We start from the raw sequence: 27,724 nt of genomic DNA, 5'->3' as shown, positions 1-27,724 counted from the left end.
CACATAGCAAGAAGCCAGCCTTACTCAAGTGTAGAAGGGACAAAAGCCAGACCTGGGGAAGAGGGATGGTGGAGGAAGTAGATTGAGACAAAGAGGGGTGGGGGAAGGCGAGGGGTGTGGAAACTGACAGACTGTCTGGGCAAGGAGACTGGGAGCTGGATTTTGAAATGGGGGAGCCCTAGAGCATGTATTGAGATTGGATAAGGAGCCATGGATGGCAGAGATTGGAACTGACTGGGCAAGAAGACTGGGATGAAAGACATTGCTCTGCCAGCACAGAAGCAGACAGCTGATCCATAATCTGATCACTTTTATCTGCAAATTAATGAGCAAATACTTCACAACAGGCAGGACTCAGACTAGCTACTGAGTTGAGAGAGTCTTGATTTACTAGAGTGCTGCCCCCCCCCCCCAAAAAAAAAATCTGCTGTATGAGATTTTGCAGGTGTTGTGGTGGAGGAAGAAAACTTTCTTCCCACACAGTCACAGCATGAGAGGGTTTTTTTTACATCTTTATGCCACAACCAATCAACCTTGGCATGAGACTTCTGCCACCAGTACTCCAGCCATCTTCTCTGTCACTTCAGTTGTTGCAAATCATTCATAAACCAGGGTGACCTGTGAGAATGAAGCCAGTGAAGAGGACTGCTGGGGTGCTCACTGAAGGACAAATTTGTATCATAATGTCCTACAAAACCATTAAGAGAAGGGTCTTCAGTGGAACCTTTTGGATTCCATTAATCTCAGAGGATGGACCATCAAAATGGATCCCTAACCCCAACTGGAAAGATGAGCCACAACCTCAAAATGCAGGTGATAATGGTCAATCCATGACACAGGTCTAAGATCCAATTGGCTAAAATCTACCCAGTCCAAAACAAAAAACAAAAACAAAAAACACAGGTCCACACGCTGCTATTATGAGGGCCAGAGGCTATAAACAAAGTCACCCTCTCTTAGGGTTGCTTTATCTCAACCTTGCCATTGCCACTGTCATGGAATTAACAAAGAGAAAAAAACTCAAGATCCTCCTCTTTCATCTACCCTAATTAAAATTTTAAGACTCAAAAAGAATATACCCTTGATCTCTTATGCCACAGGCTGCCCACATTTCTAATCCCACCACACCAATAACCAGCATCCCTGCCACAGAGACTGGTCCATAGATATCCTACTAAAGGAGAAACCCCAAATGGGGCAATTATACTGCCTTTGGAACTCATGGGAATGTTGGGAGCTATAATGTTTATGATTAATTTAATTTTGGACTATCATCCCATTTTTAATCACATACTTCTCTGTGTTTTCTAGTTCTTATGTACATGGGGACATTTACAAAGTTAATTTAATGCACAGTGCTCACTAATACTGCTATGTGAAAGCAATATATTTTTAAAGACCTATTCTATGGGGAAAATTTTGGAGCAGTCTTTTGTACTTCTTCTGTTCAGCTGTTGCTGTGACTAAGGTACTTAAGGCCTAAGGTCTATTCAACACAGATTTTGTACTGGTATAGTTATTTTTGGATAGGATATGATTCTTTTTTAATTTGAAAGAGTTACATTAATAAAACCCCTAGTTATAGACAGAGTTATACAGCTAAAGAGGTGCCTTATACTGATATAACTTATTCCCATTTCTGCATGGGAATAACTATACTGCATGGGACATAAGCACCTTTATTCTGGTATAATTGCAACCATACTGCAGAGGAAACAAGGGGTTCTAAGCAGGGCCACCCAGAGGGGGGGGCAAGTGGGGCAATTTGCCCCAGACCCTGGGCCCCACAGGGGCCCCCACGAGAATATAGTATTCTATAGTATTGCAACTTTTTTTTATGGAAGGGGCCCCCGAAATTGCTTTGTCCCAAGCCCCCTGAATCCTCTGGGCGGCCCTGGTTCTACTGCTTTAACTATACCAGTACAGTCAAAGCAGCACAGCTTGTGTGTGTGTGTAGACAAGCTGTTAGTTAGTTGAAAATTATTGCTTTAACCGCTGTCCTGCCATACCCCAATCCCACTGCCACCACCATGTAGATGTCCTGTTATTTCACTTTGGAAGTCTGGTCACCTTACCCATTTGCCTTCTCTCATTTCCTCACACTTATAAGACCCATGAGTAGCTCTAAGTCCCAAGTTCCTGCCAATATATGGGTTGGAGGGAGCGCATCGAGAAGGAGGAATGGTGGTTGTGTTGAAGGACTGGCTTGGCTAAACAAGAAGCTGCTATGTCAGAATTCTCTCCCTCTATGATCTCATGAGCCAGCCAGAAGCACTGCAAACACATCTCCTCAGCCCTTACTTCAATAAAGGGTGAGCATTCCCTCTTTCAGAATGAAGCAGTCTGCCACTTTTGGGGGTTTGACCCGGAACCAGTGAGAGATTGTATCATGAGGCTTATCCTGTAACCCGGAGTCCATTAAAATGCTTTGCTACTGTAGCTCCCTGTCTAAATGCTCCCAGCCAGCATGCACTGAGTGTCTGTGTGTTGAGTAGACCTGGTTCAGCAACTCTGACTCCAGCAACCTGCTTGTTACAGCCCCACACTGGTCTCTACCAGCCTTGGTTACTACTAGCCAAGTGACTCCAGCACCTCCCCCCTGCCCGCCCCCAAGTCCTGAATTTCCTGAAAACTGTCTGCCCTGAAATGTCCTGCCCTCTCCTGGAACATTCAGAGGAGTAGTAAGATCTGTTGCTCCTTTAAAGAGATAAAGCAACAAGCTGCTGTGCTTTTAACTGGAGTTAATAATCACTTCAGATCAAACTCAACACTGGGTTGATTTAGAAAAATTAAAAAAGTTTATTTAATCAAAAAAGATAGTTTTAAGTGAGTTCAAGTAGAAGGGATAAAACAAAATGGTTACAAGCAAATAACAGTAAAATATGCTTTCTGATGTCTAAGACTTAGAAAGCTACAGTCTTGGTTCAAAGTAGATTTTTCATCACTTTTCTTTCCAGCCATGTCTGTCCTTTCATCAGTCAGGATCTTCCACAGAAGTACAAAGCGCTAGTTTTCATTGTCTTCCTAGGTGAAATATCTTTGCCTAAGCAGGTTTCTCACCTATATTCAGTTCCCAGATCCTTCAACCCCCTTGGCTGAAGTACCCATCTCTCTCTATTGGGGGGCTGGCAGGGTGCTCTGGGCTAACAGCACCACCTAATGGTGACACTCAGGATTACAATACCCAATAGTGGGATCCCAGGGGTAGTGTCTCCTAGCAGTGAGAGTCCAAGGGGCCACTTTACCTAGTGGCAATATCACAGGCATAGTATCACCCGGTGGCAAGAGTGGGGAGGGTAGAGGAACCTGGGCCCATCCTACTCCACCAGGTTCTGATCCAGGGCCCTTCAAAACAAGTTGCCCTGACACAGGGTTCAGGTCCCAGTACCCCACAAGCGCATTCCCTGGGTCACTTCCTACCTTCGTCCCACTCCCGCCAGCATTGTCTCCTGATTTGGAAGTGGGGTCTCTCTTGTGGTCCTTTTGCTTCATCTCTGGTAGCTCCTCTGTTGGCAACAACAAGTCATTCTCTTCGGTTCCTGTGATCAGCTGGCTTTCTGCAGTGCAGCTAGGAGGCTTGATCATGGTGGCTTGGAGGCAGGAGGCTGCTGCACACAACTGCTCTCCTCAGTCAGCCCAGACTGAGCTGAACTGCCTCCTTTTGAATGCTCCCTTCACTGGGAGAATGCCCAGCAAAGACAAGGGGGTGTGGCTTCTTAAGTACAGAGCAGTTTTTTTTAAACTCTTGCCTCTTCAGTGCAGGATTGGTATTCCATCACACACCCTTCCCTTCAGGGTAGGACCTGTCGGTGGTTCTTCCCCCTATTCCTCTCCGCCTCCTCGGGAGAAAAAATCAGTGTTAGCATGCACCTTCACATGGTGGAGCACTTGCACATCATAGGACTGGAGGGAGAGGTAGCATTTCGTGATCTGGGAAATTGTCCACTTCCTAGCTTGCCTACAGGAACACACCACACACTACTACCCAGGAGTCAGCTGCAATTCTTTTCTTGAAGTGGTCTTCCTATTCCTATTGGGACCTGCTTTATCCTGATGTTGTTTCATGTATGGTCAAATCCCAAGCTATGCAAATTGATCAACAACATAAGATTAATCATTGTTCTTTCCTAAACACTGAGTACCTGGCAGCTCACACTGACTTCTTGGTTCTACAGTTTGTCATAAGGCTGCAGAAGCATGTATGTGGTATATAGCACCTCTTCTATAAAATTAATAGATATTAAGGCCAGAAGGGACTCTTATGGTCATGTAGTCTGACCTCCTGTATAGCACAGGCCAGAGAATTTAACTCAGCAATCCCTGAATCAAGCCCATTACTTCTGGTTGAGCTACAACATATTTGTTAAAAACCACATCCAGTTTCAATGTAAAGATTTCAAGTGATGAATACATCACATTCCTTTGTGAGCTGTTCTAAATGTTAGTTACCTTCAGTGTTAACAATGTGCATCTTATTTCTGGTTTGAATGTCTAGCTTCACCTTAAAGTCATTGGATCCTGTTAAGCCTTTGTCTACTAGATTATCAGAAATCTTCTCCCCATAAAGGTGCTTATAGATCACAGTCAAATCATCGCTAAACCTTCTCTTCAATAAGCTAAACAGATGGAGTTAACTCAGACTCACTGTGGGGCCGGCGTTTGATAGCAAAGATCCACAAGAATGATCTGAGGTGAGTCTGCTATAATTTTTCATCATGCTTTTTGAACAGTGGACAAGAAAAATGGACACAGTATCCCAGTAATGGCTTCACCCATGCTATATACAGAAGTTATACCACCTCCCTACTCCTATTTGATATCCCCCTTCCCATACACCTAAGGATCACATTCACCCTCTTAGCCATCACATTCACTGAGAGCTTATGTTCTGTTGCTTTCCAACAGGACACCAAGTTATTTACAGAGTTACTATTTTCCAGTATACAACCCCGCTTTCCCCCTTCCTGTAAATGTGGCCTCCATTCTTTCTTCCTAGATTCATGGTCTTGCATTTCGCTGTATTAAAATATATGTTTGTTTCTCCGCTCCCCCCACCCCAGTTTACAAAGTGCTCTTGATTTCTCTGGATGGCATCATTATTTACCATATGACCCATCTTGGTATCATCTGTAAGCTTAAATATTTCCTTCTGAAGCATCAATATTAAAGGTTGTTAGGCTGAAAAATCAATCCCTCTAGAAACACTCCTAAGCAATAATGATTCCTAATTAACAATTCCATATTTCATCTATCAGATAGATAGTTTTTAATCCCTTTTATGTGCACCATATTGAGGTTCTCTTGTGCTAATCTCTTTAATCAGAATGTTGTGTGGGACTAACTGTTTTACAGAAGTTTCATATCAATATACATTTCCTTTATCAGACAGACTTGTGGTAATGAACAGAACAGGAATTATACAACCAGCAGGTTGTTACTAGACATCTTGCTGTTTATATATCTGCCAAAGCATTCCAATATAAATTATTGAAAAAAATCCCAGATTTTGTAATTGGAGAACAGCACACCATAATCTTTTCAGGGCTGGACGCCAGAAATAAATTACAGACACATTTTGATTTCTGATCATACACCTCGTTGTTTTTTCTCCTTGACTGAGCCCAGTTGCTTAATCCGAATAAGCTTATATCAATTAAAAGATATTTAAAATCCAGGCAAAACAAAGCTACTGCAAGTAATACTCTCTATACATTAAATAAAAATGAATGTTGATACAACTGTCAGATGCCCTTGTGCTTACTGGGCATGCTCACTTGCTCCTGCTCTGTCGCTCTCTCCTGAGTCTTTTGCTGTCGCCTCAGTCTTTTCCTCCAGGCCCCTCTTTGCAGAGAGAAGAGGGCGAGTGGAGAAAGGAGAACCAAGCCTAGTTCTGCAAACACCCTTTTCTGGAGTACGCCAGGCTGAGTGTTGCTGACTTCACATTACACTGGGATTAATGGGGTTGTCCTGCCTTCTGGGCTCTTACAGCGTGAGAAAGATGGAAGGATTGACAAATTCTGGAGTACAGATTTCCTCCCTTCTTTTCCTTTAACATCACGCAGCCTCCTCATTGTTTAAAGGCATCATTGTTTGGACTTGATCAGCTCCTTCTAAGCGAGAGGTAAATAGAGATTTCTTCCCTTCCCCCCACTCCCTTTTCCTTATGGTATTTACTGGCCTGTTGCATGATAACGCAGACATCCCAGTTGTTATACAGGCTCAGTTCATTCAAGTAACAACCTCCTGCCTCTGTTATTAATGCTTATTGCGCTTTACAAGGCAGGAGATTTGGAGGCGGTCGTTTGTTCAGACCAGATATGGATTCACTGGGAGACTTCTCAAAGCGACTTCAATTGATCCGGTTCCATAAATATAGACAAAAAATGGCAAATGGGTAAGAGCACAGTCCAGGGTACATCGAGCCCAGGACTGGTAACGCCGCTTTATGTCTCTTTAGAGAACAGCGCTAAACTCATTTGCTGTGTGTCCAAGGTACTGAAATATCTCTAGTCGTCATTCAGCAGCTCAGAGGGGCTTGTGGGCTGCATTTACCCCCTTCTTTGCCCTCTCCATTTTAGCTCTGCGGCGTATAGGGAGATCGAAGCCCGTTCATTTCTCTCCCAGGCTCTAGGATTTACTAACGTGCTCTTTAAAGAAATACGGCTAATTCCAGGAGATCACAAGGCAAGGAAATTTTCCTCCTAAAGCTGGTGTGAAGAATGGGCGCAGCTGGAGAAAGCTGTAGATAATCTCACAATAGGCTGAGTTTAGCAATCAATGTAGCGTTTTTAATTAGCAGGTTGGAAGAGTTCCCGAACAATCAGTAAGATCTGATAGTTTTACTTTAATATGTTTGTTTATTTATAGCCACACACGGTGTTTCTGTCGTCGGCAGAGACTATGATTAAGTCACTTGTTCATATTTAAATTCTGATACAAAGATTTATTTATATTTCAATGAGAAAGGCTGACGCATTCAAAATAAAGAGTTCTATGAATTGTAAGGAAAAGGATGCTTTAAAGCGCAGATGCTGAATCTTACTTTTTTTTTGGCGGAAGAGACAAACATCCAGATTTATTTGCGGGGGGGAGGGGTAGATTTAGAATAGCTGACAAAAATGCACACAGTGCTGCTGCTGACAGTGTAGTGTAAATCTGCTCACAGAATCAACTTTCCACAACAGATTTTATTTTAACTTATGAAATTTGGACTCTTCTTGAATCCCTCTCAGTTTGGCTAAACAAGTGCCTACTTGCCACCAAGCTATGAGTAAAATTCCATTCGATTACCACTCTTTTAGAAACTTGAAATACTATAAAGTCTAGTAATATATCTGCCTGCTTTTCCCCACAAGATACATTGATTGTAATATAAAGTCTGGGATTTTATCCAAATTACCAATGTGAACATTCACTTAATTTCAATTAAACTGTTACTCATAGACTCATAGACTTTAAGGTCAGAAGGGACCATTATGATCATCTGGTCTGACCCCCTGCATGCTGCAGGCCACAAAGCCGTCCCTACCCTTCCCTTGACTCTGCTGTTGAAGTCCCCAAATCCTGTGGCTTGGTGACTTCAATTGGCAGAGAACCCTCCTGCTAGCGATCCCTGCCCCATGCTGCGGAGGAAGGCGAAAAACCTCCAGGACCTCTGCCAATCTACCCTGCAGGAAAATTCCTTCCCGACCCCAAATATGGCAATCAGTAAAACCCCGAGCATGTAGGCAAGAGTCTCCAGCCTGACCCTTGTTAGCCATTATACTATTTACCTGCCATGGCTCAGTATTCCTTGGCTAAAATCATGTTTTTCCATTAAACCATTCCCTCCATAAACTTATCTAACTTAATCTTAAAACCAGACAAGTCCTTCGCCCCCACCGTTTCCCTCGGAAGGCCGTTCCAATATTTCACCCCTCTGACGGTCAGAAACCTTCATCTAATTTCAAGCGTAAACGGCCAGTTTATATCCATTCGTTCTCGTGTCCACATTAGTACTAAGCTGGAATAATTCCTCTCCCTCCCTTGTATTTATCCCACTGATATATTTAAAGAGAGCAATCATATCCCCCCTCAGCCTTCGTTTTGTCAGACTAAACAACCCGAGCTCCTCTAGTCTCCTTTCATACTACAGGTTTTCCATTCCTCTGATCATCCTAGTGGCCCTTCTCTGTACCCGTTCCAGTTTGAGTTCATCTTTTTTAAACATTGGAGACCAGAACTGCACACAGTACTCCAAATGAGGTCTCACCAGCGCCTTATACAACGGAAGCAGCACCTCCTTATCCCTACTAGATATACCTCGCCTAATGCATCCCAAGACCGCATTGGCTTTTTTCACCGCCATGTCACATTGTCAACTCATAGTCATCCTGCGGTCTACAAGGACCCCGAGGTCTTTCTCCTCCTCCGTTACTTCTAACCGATGCGTCCCCAGCTTGTAACTAAAATTGTTGTTAGTCATCCCTAAATGCATCACCTTACACTTTTCACTATTAAATTTCATCCTATTTCTGATACTCCAATTCACAAGCTCATTCAAGTCTCCTTGCAGAATATCCCTATCCTCCTCCGAATTGGCAATGCCTCCCAGCTTCGTGTCATCCGCAAACTTTATCAGCCCACTTCTGCAATCGGTTCCGAGGTCAGTAATAAATAGATTAAATAAAATGGGTCCCAAAACCGAACCTTGAGGAACTCCACCGGTGACCTCCCTCCAACCTGACAGTTCACCCTTCAATACGACCCGCTGCATTCTCCCCATTAACCAATTCCGTATCCACCTCTGGATTTTCATATCGATCCCCATCTTTTCTAGTTTAACCAATAATTCCTCATGCAGTACAGTATCAAACGCTTTACTGAAATCAAGGTATATTAGGTCCACCGCATTTCCCTTATCTAATAAGTCCGTTACTTTCTCAAAGAAGGAGATCAGATTGGTTTGGCACGATCTGCCCTTCGTAAAATCATGTTGTAATTTGTCGCAATTGCCATTAACCTCAAGGTCTTCAACTACTTTCTCTTTCAGAATTTTCTCCAGCACCTTGCACACTACAGATGTTAAACTAACAGGCCTGTAGTTACCCGGGTCACTTTTTTTCCCTTTCTTGAAAATAGGAACCACATTAGCTATTCTCCAGTCTAACGGAACCACCCCCGAGTTTACAGATTCATTAAAAATTATCGCTAATGGGCCTGCTATTTCCCGCGCCAATTCCTTCAATATTCTTGGATGAAGATCATCCGGTCCGCCTGACTTAGCCCCATTAAGGTGTTCAAGTTTCGTTTCTACCTCGGATATGGTAATCCCCCCTCCTGTATCCCCCTCTGTCATGCTGCTAATATTCCTAATCCCTTCATTGGCCTCATTAAACACCGATGCAAAATATTCGTTGAGATATTGTGCCATGCCTAGATTATCCTTAATCTCCTCTCTGGCTATAGTCTTCAGCGGTCCCACTTCTTCTTTCTTTGCTTTCTTCCTATTTATATGGCTGTAAAACCTCTTACTATTGCTTTTAATTCCCCTCGCAAGGTCCAACTCTACACGGCTTTTGGCCTTTCTCACTCTATCCCTACATTCTCTGACTTCACTAAGGTAAGTTTCCTTACTGATCCCTCCCCTCTTCCACTCTTTGTACGCTTTCTGTTTTTTCCTAATCGCCCCTTTGAGACGGTCGCTCATCCAGCTCGGTCTAAATCTCTTGCTTACTAATCTTTTTCCCTTTTTCGGGATACAGGCCTCTGACAGCTCCTGCAGCTTTAACTTAAAGTAATCCCAGGCCTCATCTGCCTTTAGATCCCTTAATATGTTTGCCCAATCCACTTCCCTTACCAGTCCTCTTAATTTGTTAAAGTTAGCCTTTTTAAAATTATAAACTCTAGTCTTTGATTTAATTCTGTTACTCCTTCCATTTAGTTTAAACTGAATTAGCTCATGATCACTGGAGCCCAAGTTGTCCCTTACAACCACTTCCTCAACGAGGTCCTCACTACTCACCAAAATCAAATCCAAAATGGCCTCCCCCCTCGTCGGTTCAGATACCACTTGATGAAGGAATTGATCAGCAAGCACATCTAGGAACATCTGAGCCCTATTATTGCTACTAGCGTTTGTTCCCCAATCTATATCCGGGAAGTTAAAGTCCCCCATAATTACACAGTTCCTATTAGTATTTACTTCCCTAAACACATTAAATAGTTCTTTATCCATATCCTGGGTCGATCCCGGCGGTCTATAGTACACCCCAAGCACTATCCCTGGAGAGGCTCTAGTGGTTCTTTTACCCATTGTGAGTATTGCCCAGACGGACTCTGTGTTATCTGTTCCATCAACTATTATTTCTTTACAGCTTATCTCATTATTGACATACAATGCCACCCCCCCCACCTTTACCTTTGTTCCGGTCTTTCCTAAACAGCACATACCCTTCCATACCTGTATTCCAGTCGTGACTGCCGTTCCACCACGTTTCAGTTATTCCTACGATATCATGTTATGCAATAATTTGTATATAGAGTCCCCATAATAGCCAAAATTTACATACTCAAATTCAATATTAGCTAACTATTTCTAGAACAAGTTACCACTTAAAATATACTAGAATGCTCAGGATCTGATTCTTTGGAGAGTATATATCTAGTGGTTCTCTTTTCTGGTCTTACTTTACATTAAAGTGACCTAGCCAACAAATGAAAGTCACCACTTTTTAAAAAGAACAAAATTAAATGTATGATTGTGATTAAAAAGATGACATTTAATATGGAACACATCACTGCAGCAAACACAGCCATATATTTTATTAATCTCAAAGTAAAAAAAATTAGAGCTAAAGACATAAGTTCCTTTAAAAATAATTAATCTATGCTTTTAAATTAATTATTTTCTATATTCTTATATAGAAACAAAATTGTTCACCATTAGGCCTTCATGTTTGTTTTATTTTACTGGAAAATATTTGTTGCTCTTGTTCAAACAAATTTTTCAATAGAAAAATCAGAGAAAGGCTCTTTACTAAACTATCATGCCACTCATATTCTTTCACCCTACAGACACAATCTTTCATTTGTCACTGTTGACAATTTCATCTTCATGTTTAGGGTGACCAGTGTGTGGCTTTCATCTGGCAGTAATACATGTATTAAGCAGGAAAAAAAGGATGCAGGAATATGTAGGGGAGTTACCGTTTTTAGAAAACATAACTTTTTTTTTAACCTCAGACCCATGTAATCTCCATGGCTCTAACGCAGTAATTTCTATCCTAGTGCAACCCATTTGAAATAATTTAAAACCCTATTTTGTATATAACATGCAACATGGGCAAGATCTGTGCTAGGTGCAGGAGTGGGTGTGAAGCACTCCATGCCCTGTAAGCCTGATAGAATGAGTTGGGGGTCAGCTGGCTGTGTGGCCATGCAGGGGTGCCTACACCATGGAGATGCCCTCTGGAATGGCCCACACAGGACTGGCATAGAAGGTCAGTTTGGGATAAACTGCAAATGGTCCATGGCAGTCTGGGGAGGCGCTGTGGATCCACTTTTACACAGGTACAGTGGTCCCAATACCCTGTGAAACTGAGGTGGAGGGGCGGATGGGCGTGAATTTCACCTGTCTGTTGCATCTCTCTGCTTACACCAATTCTGTATCAGATGTTCTCAGTTTAGGATTAAGATGATATTTTTCCTACATGCAAACTCAGACTGGGATCTGCATTCCCCTTGGCTCACCACAGTAACAGAGCTCCACTACAGGAGTGGTATAGGGACTGCAGAGGCCCCCATAAGACTTTCACTACCATTGGATGCATCTGGTGGCTGGCTTCTCTGCACCTTGTACAGTAGGCCTGTGCAGTACCAGTTATGCTACAGTACATCTGTAACAGACTAGTAGCCCTTTAAACTGTAATAGGCACTAAAACCACAATACAAGACTCAAAGCTGTTCCCTCTGGGAAGGCTGTGAGTTCCCTATTAGTCCTTTTTGTCTGGGTGCCCAGACTTAGTCAAACTCCTCTTAATGGGCTAGTCACACAATCCCATTCTGCCCTGTGTCAGAGTGGGTACCATAATCCATTCACCACACACTGTCACACACCTTCATCCTGAGAGGGTGTCTGGGTGCACACTGTGTGGAAACCCCTTTTCCTCCTTCCCAGCAATCCTATAGTCACAAGTTCAGGCCAGAAGGGAGCATTGTGATGATGTATGCTGACACCCTGGCCAGACAGAGTCATTAGTGATTCTTGCATCCAGCACAGTTGCTTTTGGTTGAGGTAGAGCAGAAATGTCAAACATGAGCTAAGTCTAACCCCGCCCCCCATGCCTTCATCTGGCCTGCAGCTCCCTCTGTACACAGAGGAGCTGGGCCCATTGCATCTGTGGTGGTCCCTCGTCTCAGGCTCTCTCAGGCTTGGAGGGAGGCCACTCTGACTTGCTGCATCAGGCAATAAACAAAAGTTAATCAGCACTTCCGTAGCTCAAGCCTCCTGGCTAATGCAGACAGTAAACAGTCTAGGCTGTGACTCTCTGGGTTGGGCAGAGCAATAAGCAGTCTTTAGCCTAAGCCTTCTGGCTAAGACAGTGTAATGGGGTCAGCACCCACCTCTCATGAGCACCCCTGTTTTGGCCACTACGTATCTGCAATCATTCAGTTTTTGAACAGGGTGGCACCTACCTCTTGCAGGCACCCCATTTCTGGTTGGGTGGGAGCCTATTTTTCTTTCAGTTCTTACAATGGGGTGGCACCTGCCTCTTGCAACTGCCTCCCTGGCCAATGGTAGTTTGGCAGGTCTTCAGCAACTCAGCCCTTGGGTCAAGTCACACACACTGTCCCCCACTTCCCAGGTATAGAGTCTCTAGTTCTTTCTCACAGCCCTGGTATGGGGTCATAGCACCAAGGCTCCCTCCCCAGAGGCACTGCCTTCTGTAGTAGTCCAACAGGGGCCCATCTCAGTACCCTCAGTTGGTGTCCTTTCAGCAGCCCTCACTGGACTCAGCCTTCAACCAGACCAGCAGAGTCCATCACGCTACCCGCACCTGGTCTGGCTAGGTTCTGGGCTCAGTCCCCTGGGCTCAGCCTGCCCACACTAACCTTTCCATGCTCCCGCTGCTCTTCTAGCCAGACAGGCACCCCATCTTCAACAGCCTTCCCTGGGCTCAGTCCTACCCGCAGTGAGCTGTCCGCAGTCCTGCTGCTCTTTCTGCCAACCAGGCTCTCAGTTCTCCCTCTTCAATCTCCAGGCAGCAACTAACTGCTCTGCCTCTGTTGCTTCCTTATCTATGGCCCTTCCAGCCCTGATTGGTATGCACAGCTGTTTCCCCCGCCCCCCAGGTATTAATACATACTCTGGGTTAATTAATAAGTAAAAAATGATTTTATTAAATACAGAAAGTAGGATTTAAGTTGTAACAGACAGAACAAAGTGAATTACCAAGTAAAATAAAATAAAACACGCCAGTCTATGTTTAATTTAACTGAATACAGATAAAATCCTCACCAGTTTCAGAATGCTTCCTTTTACAGACTAATCTTCTTTTAGTCTGGGTCCAGCAATTACTTACACCCCTTGCAGTTACTGTCCTTTGTTTTAGTTTTTTTCAGGTATTTTTGGGGGTGAAGAGGCTCTTTCTTTAGCCAGCTGAAGACCAAATGGAGGGGTTTTCCCTGGGCTTAAATAGACTTTCTCTTGTGGGTGGAGACCCCCTCCTCTCTCCTATGCAAAGTCCAGCTACAAAATGGAGTTTTAGAGTTACCTGGGCAAATCACATGTCCATGCATGACTGAGTTCCTTACCAGCCAAGCCACATTCCTGGGAAAGCCCAGATGTGGATTGGTGTCTCCAAGTTGATTGTTGTCTTAAGTGTTTCTGGATTGGGCACTTACTGAGAATAGTTTTTTCTCAGGAATCTGACCAAGTGCTTCACTACAGCCTACTTAGAATCAAACAAGTATGCAGCCAATATTCATAACTTCGAATACAAAAATGATACATGCATACAAATAGGATTAATAGATTCAGTAAATCTTGACTTTTACAGAGATATGTTACATGGCATATGTAGCATAAAACACATTCTAGTTATGTTATATATATATATATACATTCATAAGCATATTTCCATAAGGCCTTATGGGTGGCACCGTCACAGCTGCCACCCAGGGTTAGCAGCAGAGGGTTGGGGGGACTCAGGCTATCCCTACTCTACTAGGTCCCAGCCCAGAGCCCTAAAAGTGCCAGGGGATCCCGCCACTAGGACAGTGGGAATCCTGTTGAAACATGCTGAAACATACTGTGACATCACAACCTGACTAATGTCTGGTTCCCCTGGGCTACTTCCTACCACAGTCCATTGGTGTGGCTCTGTAGTCTGCAGATCCTCAGCTTCCTCAGGGTAAGTGGTGGATGGCAGTCCCAGCAGCTCTTCCCAACTCGTGGTCTCCTCCAGAGAGGAGGACAGCTCCTGTGGACAACTCCGAGTCTGGTCCAGAGTCCTGCAGCAGGCTAGAGTTGTCTGCCTCCTTGCCTGGCTCTGACCTAGCTGAGCTCCTGTGCTTGCCTTGTTCCCAGCCTTTCTCCAGCCCTGCTCAGTTCCTGCCTCCTATTCTGATCCTTGGCTCTGACCCCTGGTTGCTGACTCCAGCTCTGTCCCTTGGCACTGTTCCCAGCCACTGACCCCAGTTCTGACCACTAGGCTTGACTGCCACTGCTCTGACCACCCACGCCCTGGTCCATGACAGTATCTCAGGAGGACGTTAAACACAGCTACTAAAGTTAGACATGTTTAAATTAGCAGGTTCAGGTAAATTGCATCCAAGAGTTTTAGAAGAGATGGCTGAGGAGCTCACTGGATCATTAGTGTTAATGTTCAATACATCTTGGAACAATGGGGACTCCGGAAAACTGGAAGAAAGCTAATGATGTGCCAATATTTAAAAAGGGTAAACAAGATGACTGGGGTAATTATAGGCCAGTCAGTCTGACATAGATTCCAGGAAAGATAATGGAGCAGCTGTTAGGGGACTCAATTAATGGAGGATTAAAAGGAAGGTAACATAATTAATGCAAGTCAGCATGGGTTTATGGAAAACAGATCCTGTCAAACTAACTTGATTTTTTTTAATGAGATTACAAGTTTGGCTGATAAACCTAATAGTATTGGTGAAATATAGTTAGATGTCTATAAGGCATTTGACTTGGTACCACACAACATTTTGATTAAAAACTAGGATATCATAAAATGAACATGTCACACATTACACGGATTAAAAGCTGGCTAACTGATAAGTCTCAAAATGTAATTGTAAATGGGGCATAGTCATTGAACGTATGTGTTTCCAATAGGGTATCGAAGAGAAGGATTCTTGGCCCTAGGATATTAAACATTCTTATCAATGTCTTGGAAGAAACATAAAATCATCATTGTAGACGACACAAAAATTGGGGGAGTGGTAAATACTGAAGAGGACAGGTCACTGATTCAGAGTGATCTGGATCATTTGGTAAGCCGAGTGCAAGCAAATAATGTGTTTTAATATGGCTAAAGGTAAATGTATACATTTAGGAACAAAGAATGTAGGCCATACGTACAGGGTGGGGGACTCTATTCTGGGAAGCAGTGACTCTGAAAAAGATTTGGGGGTTGTAGTGGATAATCAGCTGAACATGAGCTCCCAGTGCAATGCAGTGTCCAAAAGGGCCACTGCAATCCTTGGATGCATAAAGAGGTGAGTCTCAAGGAGTATTTTTAATTTTACCTCTATATTTGGCATTGGTGCAACAGCTGCTGGGGTACTGGGTTCTGTTCTGGTACCCTCAATTCGAGAAGGATGTTGATAAGTTGGAGAGGGTTCAGAGAAGATCCACAAGAATGACTAAAGGATTAGAAAACATATCTCCTAGTGATAAATGTGAGGCGCTCAATGTGTTTTGCTTTTCAAAGAGAAGGTTAAGGGGTGACTTACAGACTGTAATTAAGTAGGCTTGTATGCAATATTTTTGTAGCTATGTTGGTCCCAGGCTATTAGAGAGACACACAGAGAGTAAGCTCAAAAGCTTGTCTCTCTCACCAACAGAACTCAGTGCTTCCCGGGATATTACCTCACCCACCTTGTCTTTATAAATAGGCCTGGCAGAATTAAATGTATTTATTTATTTTTGTAACTTCAAATGATTAACATCAATGTTTTTATTTTAAAGCTTTTTTATTTTTAACTATTTTGATTTTCTCAGTTGCAGGACATTAAGGTGGGGGGACGCATAGCTCAGGGGATGGGGTTTGGGGGGAAGGGGCAGAGTGGGGGCAGAGCAGGTGTGGGAAGAGCAGGGGTGGGGGCAGAGCAGGGGCAGTGGCAGAGGCAGCTTTCCTGGGCCCTGCTGTGCGCAGCCCATGAGGGGCCGGCTCAGCTGTCTGGGGGATCGGGCTGGCCGCTGGAGCTGGATGCAGCGCACAGCTGCGTAGGGCACCAGGAAATTTTGGGCAATTTGGTGCCCCAAATTTCCTGGTGCCCTATGCAGCTGCGTAGTTTGCATATGGATAGGGACGGCCCTGCTGGCCAGTGATTGAATAAAATGGGCCATGACAGTGGGGCTGGATGGGGCTCCCTGCATGGCTGTGAAACCAGGGACATTGGATTCCTGTGGGTGCTAGGGGAGAGGGAGGCTGTGCTTGCTGACTGTTCTAGATGGATGTCTTTGTCTATTTCTGTGTGTCAGGTGAAATCAACATTTACCAAAGACTAACCACTTATCAAATCCTGGCAGCCTTATCTATAATATCTACATGGGGAATGAATACTTATTAATGGACTCTTCTGTCTAGCAGAGAAAGATCTAACACAATCCAGTGTCTGGAACTTGAAGGTAGATTAATTCAGATTAAAAATAAGGCATAAATTAACAGAGTTATTAACCACTGGAACAATTTACCAAGGGTCGTCGTGAATTATCCATCACTGAGTATTTTTAAATCAAATTAGGTGTTTTTCTAAAAGATATGCTCTAGGAATTATTATGGGGAAGTTCTCTGGCCTATGTTGTTCAGGAGGTCAGACTAGATGGCCACAATGGTCCCTTCAGGCCTTGGAATCTGTGACTTTAAAAGACATGCTCTAGTGCAAACATGAGTTATTGGGTTTGATATGTTTACTTATAAAATAGAAAGAAATGTTTCCTACGCGGAAGGAATCACTGGTTGGAATTCTCTGGCCTGTGTCATGCAGGAAATCAGATTTGATAGAAATCATAATGCTCTTTTCAAGGCCTGGAAAATCTGTTTATATATTAATTTTCTTCTTTATAGAATAAATGTAACAATTCAACCATGTTGGGTGAAAAATGAGGCATCCAGGTGAGGTAGAATGGAACAATGTACAAATGTTCACTTTAGGCAGCCTGAATATAAGTTTGATATCTCTGTCATTTCATAAAAGTAGCAAAATCCACTTGTTCTCCTCTACATTGCCAAAGGGTGGACAGCTTCTTTTCATAAAATTTCTTAGTCGTTTTTTCCAACTGAAGTTCCTTTGGAAAACAAATTGATAGTCAACAGTTTCTGGAAATAATAATATGCAAAAACAGCTTCAGAGAATTTGAAAATTTATTGTAGTACTTTTTACACTTTTCTGGTCCTTGTGCCTAGTTCATTGAAGTGCTCAGTGATGCCATCTGTCTGTCTCTGGGTTGCTTCACTTTGAATTGACAAAAATTGCTCTAGTCTTCTCTAACCCAAATTTCATTTTCGGTCTGTATTTCTCTTTGCCCCTTAGCACTTGGTAAAGAATAAAACCATTAATGATTACGGAATGACTAAGTGACCTGAAGGATCCAACAAGGAAATTCTTCTCAGTGTAATAAGAATTGTTATTAATTTGCATATCTCTTTTTTGAAGCAATGTAATAATAGGTATCCTTTTCAAAAGTGAGTGCCCAAAGTTAGGCCCTAAAGTTATATTTAGGCACTTAACTAAAAATTACCTGGTTTTCAAAGATACTGAGCAACTTCCATTGTGAAATAAAAATAGAGAGAATTAATTGAGGACAAGAGCAACTTGGTTAGGTTCATGCCAATAATTTGTAAATGGTCAAAAGACTGCAATGCAAATGAATTTTACAGTATTGGTTGAATAAAACTAACTATTTTTTATTTTTATTTTTTTAAAGACCAGACCTAGTTCTCTGAGGAAATGGATACTTCTTCCAAACAATGTCCGGTCAAAAAACGAGTGAAAATCCATCCCAACACAGTGACAGTGAATTATACATCACATTATCCCCAACCTGGAGAAGAGGGCTCTGATGAAACCAGTGAAGATATTGGAAGCATTATGGAGGACAATCCAAAGAAAAGGTTGCTGAGTGACAGAAAAAAGAAAGGAAGAGCCTTCTTTGGGACTATGGATATCCAACCTCAGCCAGCCCAAGAGATGAAAGCCAGTGAGACTGGACAACGCCAGAATTTTACAGACGGAAGCATATTTCAGTCCAGAAAGACTTGGGTAGTGCTGTTTGCCTCTGCCTTGGCTCATGGGTGTGTGGCTCTGATAACTAGACTTGTTTCTGATCGTTCCAAAGTGCCATCTCTAGAACTAATTTTCATTCGTTCAGTCATACAGGTGTTGTCTGTCGTTGTTGTGTGTTACTACCACGAGGACCCCTTTGGACCAAAAGGATACAGACGGCAGCTCTTCTTCTATGGTGTCTGCAATGTTATCTCCATTACCTGTGCTTACACCTCCTTCTCTATAGTACCCCCAAGCAATGGGACCATTATGTGGAGAGCAACCACCACTGTCTTTAGTGCCATTTTGGCTTTTTTACTAATAGATGAACGAATGGCTTATATAGACATTATGACAGTAGTTAGTAGTGTCTTTGGTGTTTGCCTGGTCATGTTCCCCAACATTGTTAATGAAGAAAACTCTTTGTTCAGTGTCTGGAAAGAAGCCTTTGGCTACACCATGACAGTTATGGCAGGCTTAACTACAGCTCTTTCCATGATAGTCTACAAGTCAATCAAAGATAGGGTCAGTATGTGGACTGCACTGTTTACTTTTGGTTGGACTGGAACTGTGTGGGGAGCCTCCACCATGTTTTTTCTTCAAGAGCCAATTATCCCACTGGATGGAGAAACCTGGAGCTATCTCATTGCCATCTGCATATGTTCTACTGTGGCTTTCCTGGGTGTCTATTATGCCTTGAATAAATTTCACCCAGCTCTGGTCAGCACAGTGCAACATTTAGAGATTGTGATAGCCATGATTCTGCAGCTCGCAGTGTTACGCATCTTTCCCAGCATTTATGACCTCATTGGAGGGGCCATTATTATGATTAGTGTTGTTTTTCTTGCATGTTATAAGCTGTCCTGGAAGAATTTAGGAAGGAAAGATTATCAGGAGATACTGGATTCTTCCATTAAATGAATGTCAATTTGTTGTAGTCTTTATTGTAATAGTTTCTGCACCATGATGTCGATATTAATGTTCATTTACCAATGTCTTTTGTCTAGTAGAGTGGACAGAGTACTAACTTCCTTGTTCAGAAATGGACCAGATTCATACCTGACATAACAATGTTTAAATCAGTAGAGTTGTACCAGAGACGAATTTGTCCCAATGTGTTAAATAATTTAAAATGTTTCAATATGTGAACTTAGATTTACTCTCAGCTGGTATGCAGTAGCTGCTAAGATTAGATATAGAGAATTCTGTCATAGGAATCTTTCTATCATAGTCCTTCTATAACATAATATTGAGACAGAAAGATTCACTATTGTTAGTCATTCTGGACAGTGCAGCTGTAGAATATTTTATGGCAACAAGAAAGTCATATCTTGACATTCACCATTGAAGGAGGAAATTCATGTTCCATAGTAACAGTATACTTACTTGGTTGAAGCGTGTAATATTTTATAAGTAAGAATTTTAACATGTATATGGTTATAATTCTTTAAATATCTGCTGGGAGAAGAGTAAATAAATAAAGTGATGTTCTCTGTGCTCTAATAGTAAAGGTGCTGTCAGAATCTCCATAATAATCCTTGACTTGGTCCTAAAACTCCCTGTTAGCTGAAAGCTGGAACACATGAAACTAGACAAAGATATTCATGGGCAAAAATGAAAAGAAAGATGTGAGGCTATTTTGGAATTGTCAGAGTGAAATGCACTTAAAAGCTAGTTTCAGATGTTTTTAACTCAGAAACGTTTCTAGCCATGGCTATTATTGCTTCACTTTCATAAGCAGTAAATCCACCTAGCTATCCACCCCTCTATTGACTAATGCCTTCTCCTTGAATCTTTGGTTTCTTCCCTTGTGTGTGCCCACTGTAGCCCCAGGCAATTTGCCTCCCTCAGAGAGGACACCTCTGTCCATGCTTTTACCCAAGTCTGGAGCACAAGCCTTACTCCTAGACACAGATTTGCTTTCTGTGTCTCTTGAGGTTGAAGAAATTCACTCATGTTTGGGTTGCACGGCATGAAACACCCCCCTTCCCTGAGGGTATGTCTACACTACGAGAGTAGTTCGATTTTACTTAAATCGAATTTGTGGAACCGATATTACAAAGTCGAACGTGTGTATCCACACTAAGGACAGTAATTTGACTTTGTGAGTCCACACTAATGGGGCAAGCGTCGACATTGGAAGCGGTGCACTGTGGGCAGCTATCCCACAGTTCCCGCAGTCCCTGCTGCCCACTGGAATTCTGGGTCGAGCCCCCAATGCCTGCTGGGGCAAAAAATGTGTCGAGGGTGGTTTTGGGTAACTGTCGTCATTCAACCGTCACTCCCGCCCTCCCTCCCTGAAAGCGCCGGCGGGCAATCACTTTATGCACTTTTCTGGTGAGTGACAGCGCGGACGCCACAGGACTGCGAGCATGGAGCCCGCTGCAACCATCGCTGCAGTTATGGCCGTTGTCAACACCTCGCACCTTATCATCCACCTTTTTCAGAGTCAGATGCTGAGAAATCGGGTGAGGAGGCTATGGCAGCACGGTGAGGACATTAAGTCTGAGAGGGGCACAGACCTCTCACAAAGCACAGGACCCCGCGCCGTGAACATCATGGTGGCAATGGGTCATGCTGATGCTGTGGAACGGCAATTCTGGGCCTGGGAAACAAACACGGACTGGTGGGTCCGCATAGTGCTGCAGGTCTGGGATGAATCACAGTGGCTGCGAAACTTTCACATGCGTAAGGGAACTTTCCTGGAACTTTGTGAGTTGCTGTCCCCTGCCCTGAAGCGCAAGGACACCCGGATGCGAGCAGCCCTGACTGTCCAGAAGCAAGTGACCATAGCCCTCTGGAAGCTTGCAGCGCCAGACAGCTACCGGTCAGTCGCGAAGCACTTTGGCGTGGGCAAATCTACTGTGGGGGTTGCTGTGATGCAAGTAGCCAACGCAATCATTGAGCTACTGCTGTCAAAGGTAGTGACCCTGGGAAACGTGCAGGTCATCATAGATGGCTTCGCCGCGATGGGATTCCCAAACTGCGGTGGGGCTATAGATGGAACTCACATCCCTATCCTGGGACCGGACCACCAGGCCAGCCAGTACATTAACAGAAAGGGCTACTTTTCAATGGTGCTGCAAGCACTGGTGGACCATAGGGGACGTTTTACAAACATCAACGTTGGATGGCCGGGCAAGCTTCATAACGCTCGCATTTTCAGGAACTCTGGTCTGTTTAGATGGCTGCAGGAAGGTATTTACTTCCCTGACCACAAAATAACTGTTGGGGATGTGGAGATGCCTATAGTGATCCTCGGGGACCCTGCCTACCCGCTAATGCCCTGGCTCATGAAGCCCTATACAGGCGCCCTGGACACTGAAAAAGAACTCTTCAACTACTGTCTGAGCAAGTGCAGAATGGTGGTGGAGTGTGCTTTTGGACATCTCAAGGGGAGATGGAGAAGCTTACTGACTCGCTCTGATCTCAGCGAAACCAATATCCCCATTGTTATTGCAGCTTGCTGTGTGCTCCACAATCTCTGTGAGAGCAAGGGGGAGACCTTTATGGTGGGGTGGGAGGTTGAGGCAAATAGCCTGGCTGCTGATTACGCCCAGCCAGACACCCGGGCGATTAGAAGAGCCCAGCGGGACACGCTGTGCATCCGGGAGGCTTTGAAAGCTAGGTTCCTCAGTGAGCAGGGTAACCTGTGACTATTACGTTTTTTTAAAGAGAAGCTGAACCTGGCCCCATTTCTTTACCCACTTAATGTTGACTATCCTCTGCAGTTACATACCCCGTTCACCCTGTTCCCCCCCTTCAAACACACATTTAAAAATAAAATAAATGGAATTTTGTTAATTAACACCGTTTTCTTTATTACGGATTTCGTGGTAAAGTGTTGAAACTGGGACGCAGACTATGGTGGGGAGCGGGCGTAGTGATGGAAAGAATGCTTCTAAACTCGAGGAATGACAGGCTCCTGCTCCTAGAGCGGTCCGCAGTGGTGGACTGGTTGTTTCAATGGAGCCTGCTACCCCTCCTTTTCGGGACTCTGTGTGTGGGGGCTATGTGACTTTGTGGCGGGGGAGGACGGTTACAGATCCCCTGCTGCGTGGCTCTGTGATCCAGGCTAAGAACCGCTGCATAAGATCTCTAACCACCCTCCCCCGCCACAAAGTCACATAGTCGTCCCCCCCCCCCCCGAACATGAAAACCACCTCCAAGACTGACCAGGGTGCCTAGTGACTGCAATGTGTGTGTGACCTTTTGCTGAACCTGCCCCCGTGTCTGTACCCTGGTAAAGATGACTGTCCTCTCCAATTACCAACCCCCTTCCCCTCCTTCAAACACACTCTCCTCTAAAAGAACATGACGGAAACAGTAATTAACAGAAATGTATTTTTTATTAGCAACTACACAGTTAGGGGATGAAACTGGGATGGGGGCTTGGGTGAGGCGGGAAGGAAAAGATTTATCAATTTTTTGGGAATGAGAGCCTTCTGGTACTTGAGCAGTCTGCAGGGGTGGAGTGACAGTTTTCACGGCCCCTGCCGCCCCTCCTTCTTGGGACTTTGGGTGAGGGGGGTATGGGACTTTGTGGAGGGGGAGGGCGGTTAGAGCTAGACTGCTGCAGGGCTCTGTCCTCCTGCCTCTGATCCTGCAAAACATCCACAAGGCGCCGGAGCGTGTCCGTTTGCTCCCTCATTAGTGCAAGCAGCGTTTGAGTCGCCTGCTGTCTTCCTGCCGCCACCTCTCCTCCCATTGGCTGTGTGATCACTGGTATTGCGACATGTTCTCCCTCCACTGGGTCTGCTGGGCCATCTCGGCTCGGGAGCAGCCCATAAGTTCTGAGAACATGTCGTCCCGTGTCCTTTTCTTTCTCCACCTAATCTGCGCCAGCCTCTGGGAGGGGAATGCCAGGGTAGGTCGGGAGACAGTCGCAGCTGTGGGATGGGAAAAAGGAAGTGAATTCCGCACAAAGATACATTTTTGTGAACAATGAGCATAGTCTTTCTCTGTGAAGAAGACCATGCACAGCACCTATCACATGCACACTCAGGACAAGGTCGAATTTTCGGCCTTCGCATTCAGTGCCTGGGGTCTTGCAGTGGAGATCAGACAAGCGGGGCAGGACAGCGGAATTCGGGTAGCAGGCTGACATGGTAAGCCATAGACTTTTGGCTGCTTAAAACTTAATTTATAGCAGTGCCCTCCTTTCACATTCAAAGCAATGCTCCTAGCGTTGGCCAGTTCCTGCTGCCGGCAATCCGGCAAGCATGAACTCTGCCCCTGTCCCACCCCCTCGTGGCTGTCCCCGGGAAAGATCCCTGTATGCTGCCCCTCTCCCGCCTCCACCACGTGGCTGTAAACCGCCAGTTACAGTTATGTAAAGGAACAGGTAAGCAGTCCCAATACTAACATTCCCCTAATTCAAAGCAGGTCACCATGAGCGACATCACTCTGATGAGGATTTCTGATGCAGAGAAAGACCGCATGCTGCGTGAAAGCCAGCAAAAACCAGGGCCATATGCCGCCATGCTCTGCGAGGCAATGATCCCAGAGTACTTGATGATAGCCTGGCGCGGAAAAGTTTCCTACCACGGAGGATGCAATAAGGCTGCTCTCCCCAGGAACCTCATGCAAAGGCTTTCCAATTACCTCCAGGAGAGCTTCGTGGAGATGTCCCATGAGGAAGTCAGCTCCATCCCCAGACATATAGACCTTATTTTCCAGTAGCTGCACTGGCAAGGACTAAAAAGTAGAGCGCCTAGGGCAAACTAATCATGAAAAACCCATTGTTAATATTCCTGTTCTGTTCAAAATAAATGTTTACATGTTTAAAACACTTACCGACTGATCCTTCCCCTGATTCAGGGTCCGGGTTAACGCCTGGGGAGGGTTGGTAGGGGATCTCCATGAGGGTGATGAAGAGATCCTGGCTGTCGGGGAAATCAGTGTTGTAAGCGCTGTCGACTGCCTCATCCTCCTCATCTCCTTCCTCATCTTCCCCGTCCGCTAACATCTCCGAGGAAGCGGCCGTCGACAATATCCCATTCTCAGAGTCCACGGTCAGTGGTGGGGTAGTGGTGGCGGCCACACCTAGAATGGAATGCAGTGCCTCATAGAAACAGCATGTCTGGGGCTGGGATCCGGAGCGTCCGTTTGACTCTTTGGTCTTCTGGTACCTTTGTCTCAGCTCGTTGATTTTCATGCGGCACTGCGTTGCATCCCGGCTGTATCCTCTCTCCGTCATGGCTTTGGAGATCTTCTCGTAGATCTTCGCATTCCGTTTTTTCGATTGCAGCTCCGAAAGCACAGACTCATCGCCCCACACAGCGATCAGATCCAAGACTTCCCAATCAGTCCATGCTGGGGCCCTCTTTCTATTCAGCGATTGCATGGTCACCTCTGCTGGAGAGCTCTGCATCGTTGCCAGTGCTGCTGAGCTCGCCACAATGTCCAAACAGGAAATGAGATTCAAACAGGCCAGACAAGAAAAGGAATTCAAATTTTCCCGGGGCTTTTCCTGTGTGGCTGGTCAGAGCATCCGACCTCGGACTGCTGTCCAGAGCGTCAACAGGGTGGTGCACTGTGGGATAGCTCCTGGAGCTATTAGCATCGAATTCCATCCACACCTACCCTAATTCGACATGGCCATGTCGAATTTCGAATTTAGCGCTACTCCCCTTGTCGGGGAGGAGTACAGAAATCGAATTAAAGAGACCTCTATGTCGAACTAAATAGCTTCGTTGTGTGGACGGGTGCAGGGTTAATTTGATTTAACGCTGCTAAATTCGACATAACCTCCTAGTGTAGATCAGGCCTGACAGTAGTTTCTGGGGGGAAAAGATTTGTTTAAAATAGAGAGAGAGAGACAGAGAATCAGATTAAATTAAAAGCAGCAGTTTGCATCACATGCCTTATCTGGGTAATTTCCCAAACCCAGAGAGGCAGGCTCTGGTTGCTTAGTTACAGATTAAAAGGAAGCTCTCACATGTATAAAGAGCAAGCCCAGTCTCTGACCTCCCTGGCCAGAGTGACACCTTGCTGCTGTGTCCAGAGAGTTATTTCCTATCCCCCTGCCTCGCATACACTCATTATGTTCCCTCCCCCTTCAATCCAAGGCAGCTCTCCTTATTTTCCAAACCAATTTTCTCAAGATACATCCACACGCAGTAAAGCTTGGTGAACAAATGCATGATCCATCCTGCCAGAGATGGCCAGCAGAGGAGCTATATTTAAACAATGAGTAATGCAGCCTCTCTCATGCCAAATTCAAGGACAGCCTTCCACAGATCACTGAGTGCGGGTGTATCCAGTCTAGCCAGGCCTCTGTTTAAAACCTTTTATCTCAGCTTTTCATTGCCATGAAATATAAATTATTGGCAGACCCTCTGTCACACACTTGTTAAGGCAAAAGTTGGTATGGCTTTTTTAATGTGTGGGCTTGAAATAAATATTTAGGTGCCAAACTGTTACCCAAGTATGAAAATTTGCCAGTAATGATTACTTGTGCTTTTTGCCAAACTGTGCTAAAATTGAAAGTTGAAGTGAACGGCTCCATAACCTATTTTCAATCTGCTGAGCCAGCAGCAATCCAGGCATTTTAAAGGCTTATTTCTGCTCTTATTGAAGCTAATAACAAAGTTTACATTGGCTTCACTTGCTGTAAGATGATATGATAGAACTGTGTTGATTTACTGCAGTTGATGATATCACTCACATCACATGCACAGTGCTTGCAGTCATCCAACAGAGCAATGATCCAGATCGTACGGTTTACTTGTTCACTGCTAAATTAATAAATACAAAAATAGCATTATAAAATATAAGGTGAAGCTGGCAGTTGTGCCTGAGATTAATCTAGGGTCCAAAGTACACCCTAGATTTAGGGTTCAGGTTCTTTATTCACACAGCTACTGTACTTCTAGTTAATTAAGAAGATGAAACTGGTGAAGCATACACAAAATCTTTAAGATCTTTAGTTAATACAGACAAATATAATTGAAATAATAGAAAAATCAATATACTTGCAACCTTATGGAGACCATTAGAAACAAAGAGAAAAGAAAAGGTAAATGGAGATCACCCAGTGAGGAAGGTGCTGGGACAGGCTTCCTACCCAATTGTCCCATGTTATCATCCCAGTATCCCAGTTAGGGATGGGGTTGACAAAGTTTTATACACTTTTTCCCATTCCACACATGTACATTTGGGACCATATATGATCAAGTCCATCTCAGCCCATATTAATATTTAGTATTCCAGAAAACCAATTTTAAGGTTCTGGTTGTTCATATTTGGCATTCCAGTTAACCATAATTACATTTCCAACAGTTAACCCAACCATTTGCATCAGTCCCTTTCCCAATAGTTTTGATATGTCAATGCCGTTAGCTCTTACTGAAAAAGGCCCCTAAGAAACTACTGTCTGTTTGTTTGGGGTGTACCTGTTTATCACCAAATTCATTGGTAAACTATCACAACATGCTTACTGATAAATTTTGTAACATCAGGTCAAGCATTCCATAATCTTTGGTCAATCATATAATACTCATACTATGTTACACCAACTGTCAACTTCTAAGCCTCATCCAAGTCATAGAAACTTAATGTGTAAGAGCTATAGCCTAGCCCCGGGCTGCTGGAACAATTTTTATAATGGGGTGCTGAGAGTCATTGAACCAAACTGTAAACCCTGTATATAATAGAAAACACGTCAAGCCAGGGGGTGTGGCAGCACCCCTAGTTTTACCACCTATGGCCAAGCCTACTTTTAATAGGGATATTTTGGTTCTTCTACTTCCCGTTAGAGCTTCAATAACTTGCATTATTATTTCTATAAGCATGCTTAGCAGATAGCTTATATTTACCCTAAACTATAAACCCTCCAAGGTCAGGACTGCCATCAATGGTCAACATAGGGATGCCTTTAGTTAAAGCTAACATATTTCATTATAAGACTTAGTTTACAGTTTTACCAAAATCTGTTTGGGCTGAAATTTTTCCATGCTGAATCTCTGTTTGAGGATATTTGTTTTGTGAAAGTTTCAGCAAAAATGGTTCATCCATTTCAGAGCATGAGTTGGGATGAAAATAGATGGGGTTTTTGCTCATGTTAAATAACTTTTACAACCATTTCTCTGAGAAGCTCTATGCCGTTGAAATTTTGCAGAGTGGTAGCCCTGGGATCATGGAGTTGCTGTTTGCTGTTTCTGCGAAAATTCACCCAAATTGGCTGAGTTATAAGCAGAGCTGGTCGGAAACAGAATATTTGTCC

The 27,724-nt window shown here is 44.1% G+C and overlaps 2 protein-coding genes and 1 long non-coding RNA gene across 6 annotated transcripts; 1 reads left to right on the top strand and 2 right to left on the bottom strand.

Annotated features, from left to right (window-relative positions):
- Positions 1 to 2,777: 2,777 nt before the first annotated feature.
- Positions 2,778 to 13,296, bottom strand: LOC135973501 (uncharacterized). 2 transcript variants are annotated; one of them, XR_010590381.1, is made up of 2 exons: positions 13,093 to 13,296; positions 2,778 to 3,839 (listed from the first exon to the last, which is right to left on the bottom strand). It is a non-coding gene; the product is annotated as an uncharacterized LOC135973501 (long non-coding RNA). The 2 variants fall into 2 exon arrangements; XR_010590380.1 differs by lacking the exon at positions 13,093 to 13,296 and adding an exon at positions 5,762 to 5,895.
- On the top strand, positions 5,802 to 20,008 carry SLC35G2 (solute carrier family 35 member G2). 3 transcript variants are annotated; one of them, XM_065557018.1, is made up of 3 exons: positions 5,802 to 6,121; positions 15,344 to 15,501; positions 18,161 to 20,008. In XM_065557018.1, exon 3 carries the CDS (start codon positions 18,184 to 18,186, stop codon positions 19,417 to 19,419), a length of 1,236 nt encoding a protein of 411 aa, XP_065413090.1. In that variant the 5' UTR covers positions 5,802 to 6,121; positions 15,344 to 15,501; positions 18,161 to 18,183; the 3' UTR covers positions 19,420 to 20,008. The 3 variants fall into 3 exon arrangements, with proteins under 3 accessions (XP_065413090.1, XP_005310316.2, XP_065413091.1); XM_005310259.4 differs by lacking the exon at positions 15,344 to 15,501 and having other exon boundaries at positions 5,805 to 6,121; XM_065557019.1 differs by lacking the exons at positions 5,802 to 6,121; positions 15,344 to 15,501 and adding an exon at positions 6,229 to 6,394.
- A 2,823-nt stretch (positions 20,009 to 22,831) lies between these two features.
- On the bottom strand, positions 22,832 to 25,677 carry LOC135973500 (myb/SANT-like DNA-binding domain-containing protein 2). Its single transcript, XM_065557016.1, has 2 exons — positions 24,295 to 25,677; positions 22,832 to 23,387 (listed from the first exon to the last, which is right to left on the bottom strand). The coding sequence occupies exons 1-2, from the start codon at positions 24,869 to 24,871 to the stop codon at positions 23,218 to 23,220; spliced, it is 747 nt and encodes a 248-aa protein (XP_065413088.1). The 5' UTR covers positions 24,872 to 25,677; the 3' UTR covers positions 22,832 to 23,217.
- Between the last annotated feature and the right edge of the window lie 2,047 nt (positions 25,678 to 27,724).

The sequence above is a fragment of the Chrysemys picta genome, chromosome 9 (genome assembly GCF_011386835.1).
Source record: "Chrysemys picta bellii isolate R12L10 chromosome 9, ASM1138683v2, whole genome shotgun sequence".
Classification (NCBI taxonomy): domain Eukaryota; kingdom Metazoa; phylum Chordata; order Testudines; family Emydidae; genus Chrysemys; species Chrysemys picta.
Note: the sequence above shows the minus strand (reverse complement) of the source record. Positions and strands in the feature narration are given on the sequence as shown.

Bases quoted from the DNA above. Each gene is read 5' to 3' on its own strand.
- SLC35G2 (XM_065557018.1), top strand. From the start codon at position 18,184: ATGGATACTTCTTCCAAACAATGTCCGGTCAAAAAACGAGTGAAAATC.
- LOC135973500 (XM_065557016.1), bottom strand. From the start codon at position 24,871: ATGCAGAGCTCTCCAGCAGAGGTGACCATGCAATCGCTGAATAGAAAG. The intron at 23,388-24,294 runs GTAAGTGTTTTA...CCCATCCCACAG, and splicing joins ATCAGGGGAAGGATCAGTCG to CTGCGACTGTCTCCCGACCT.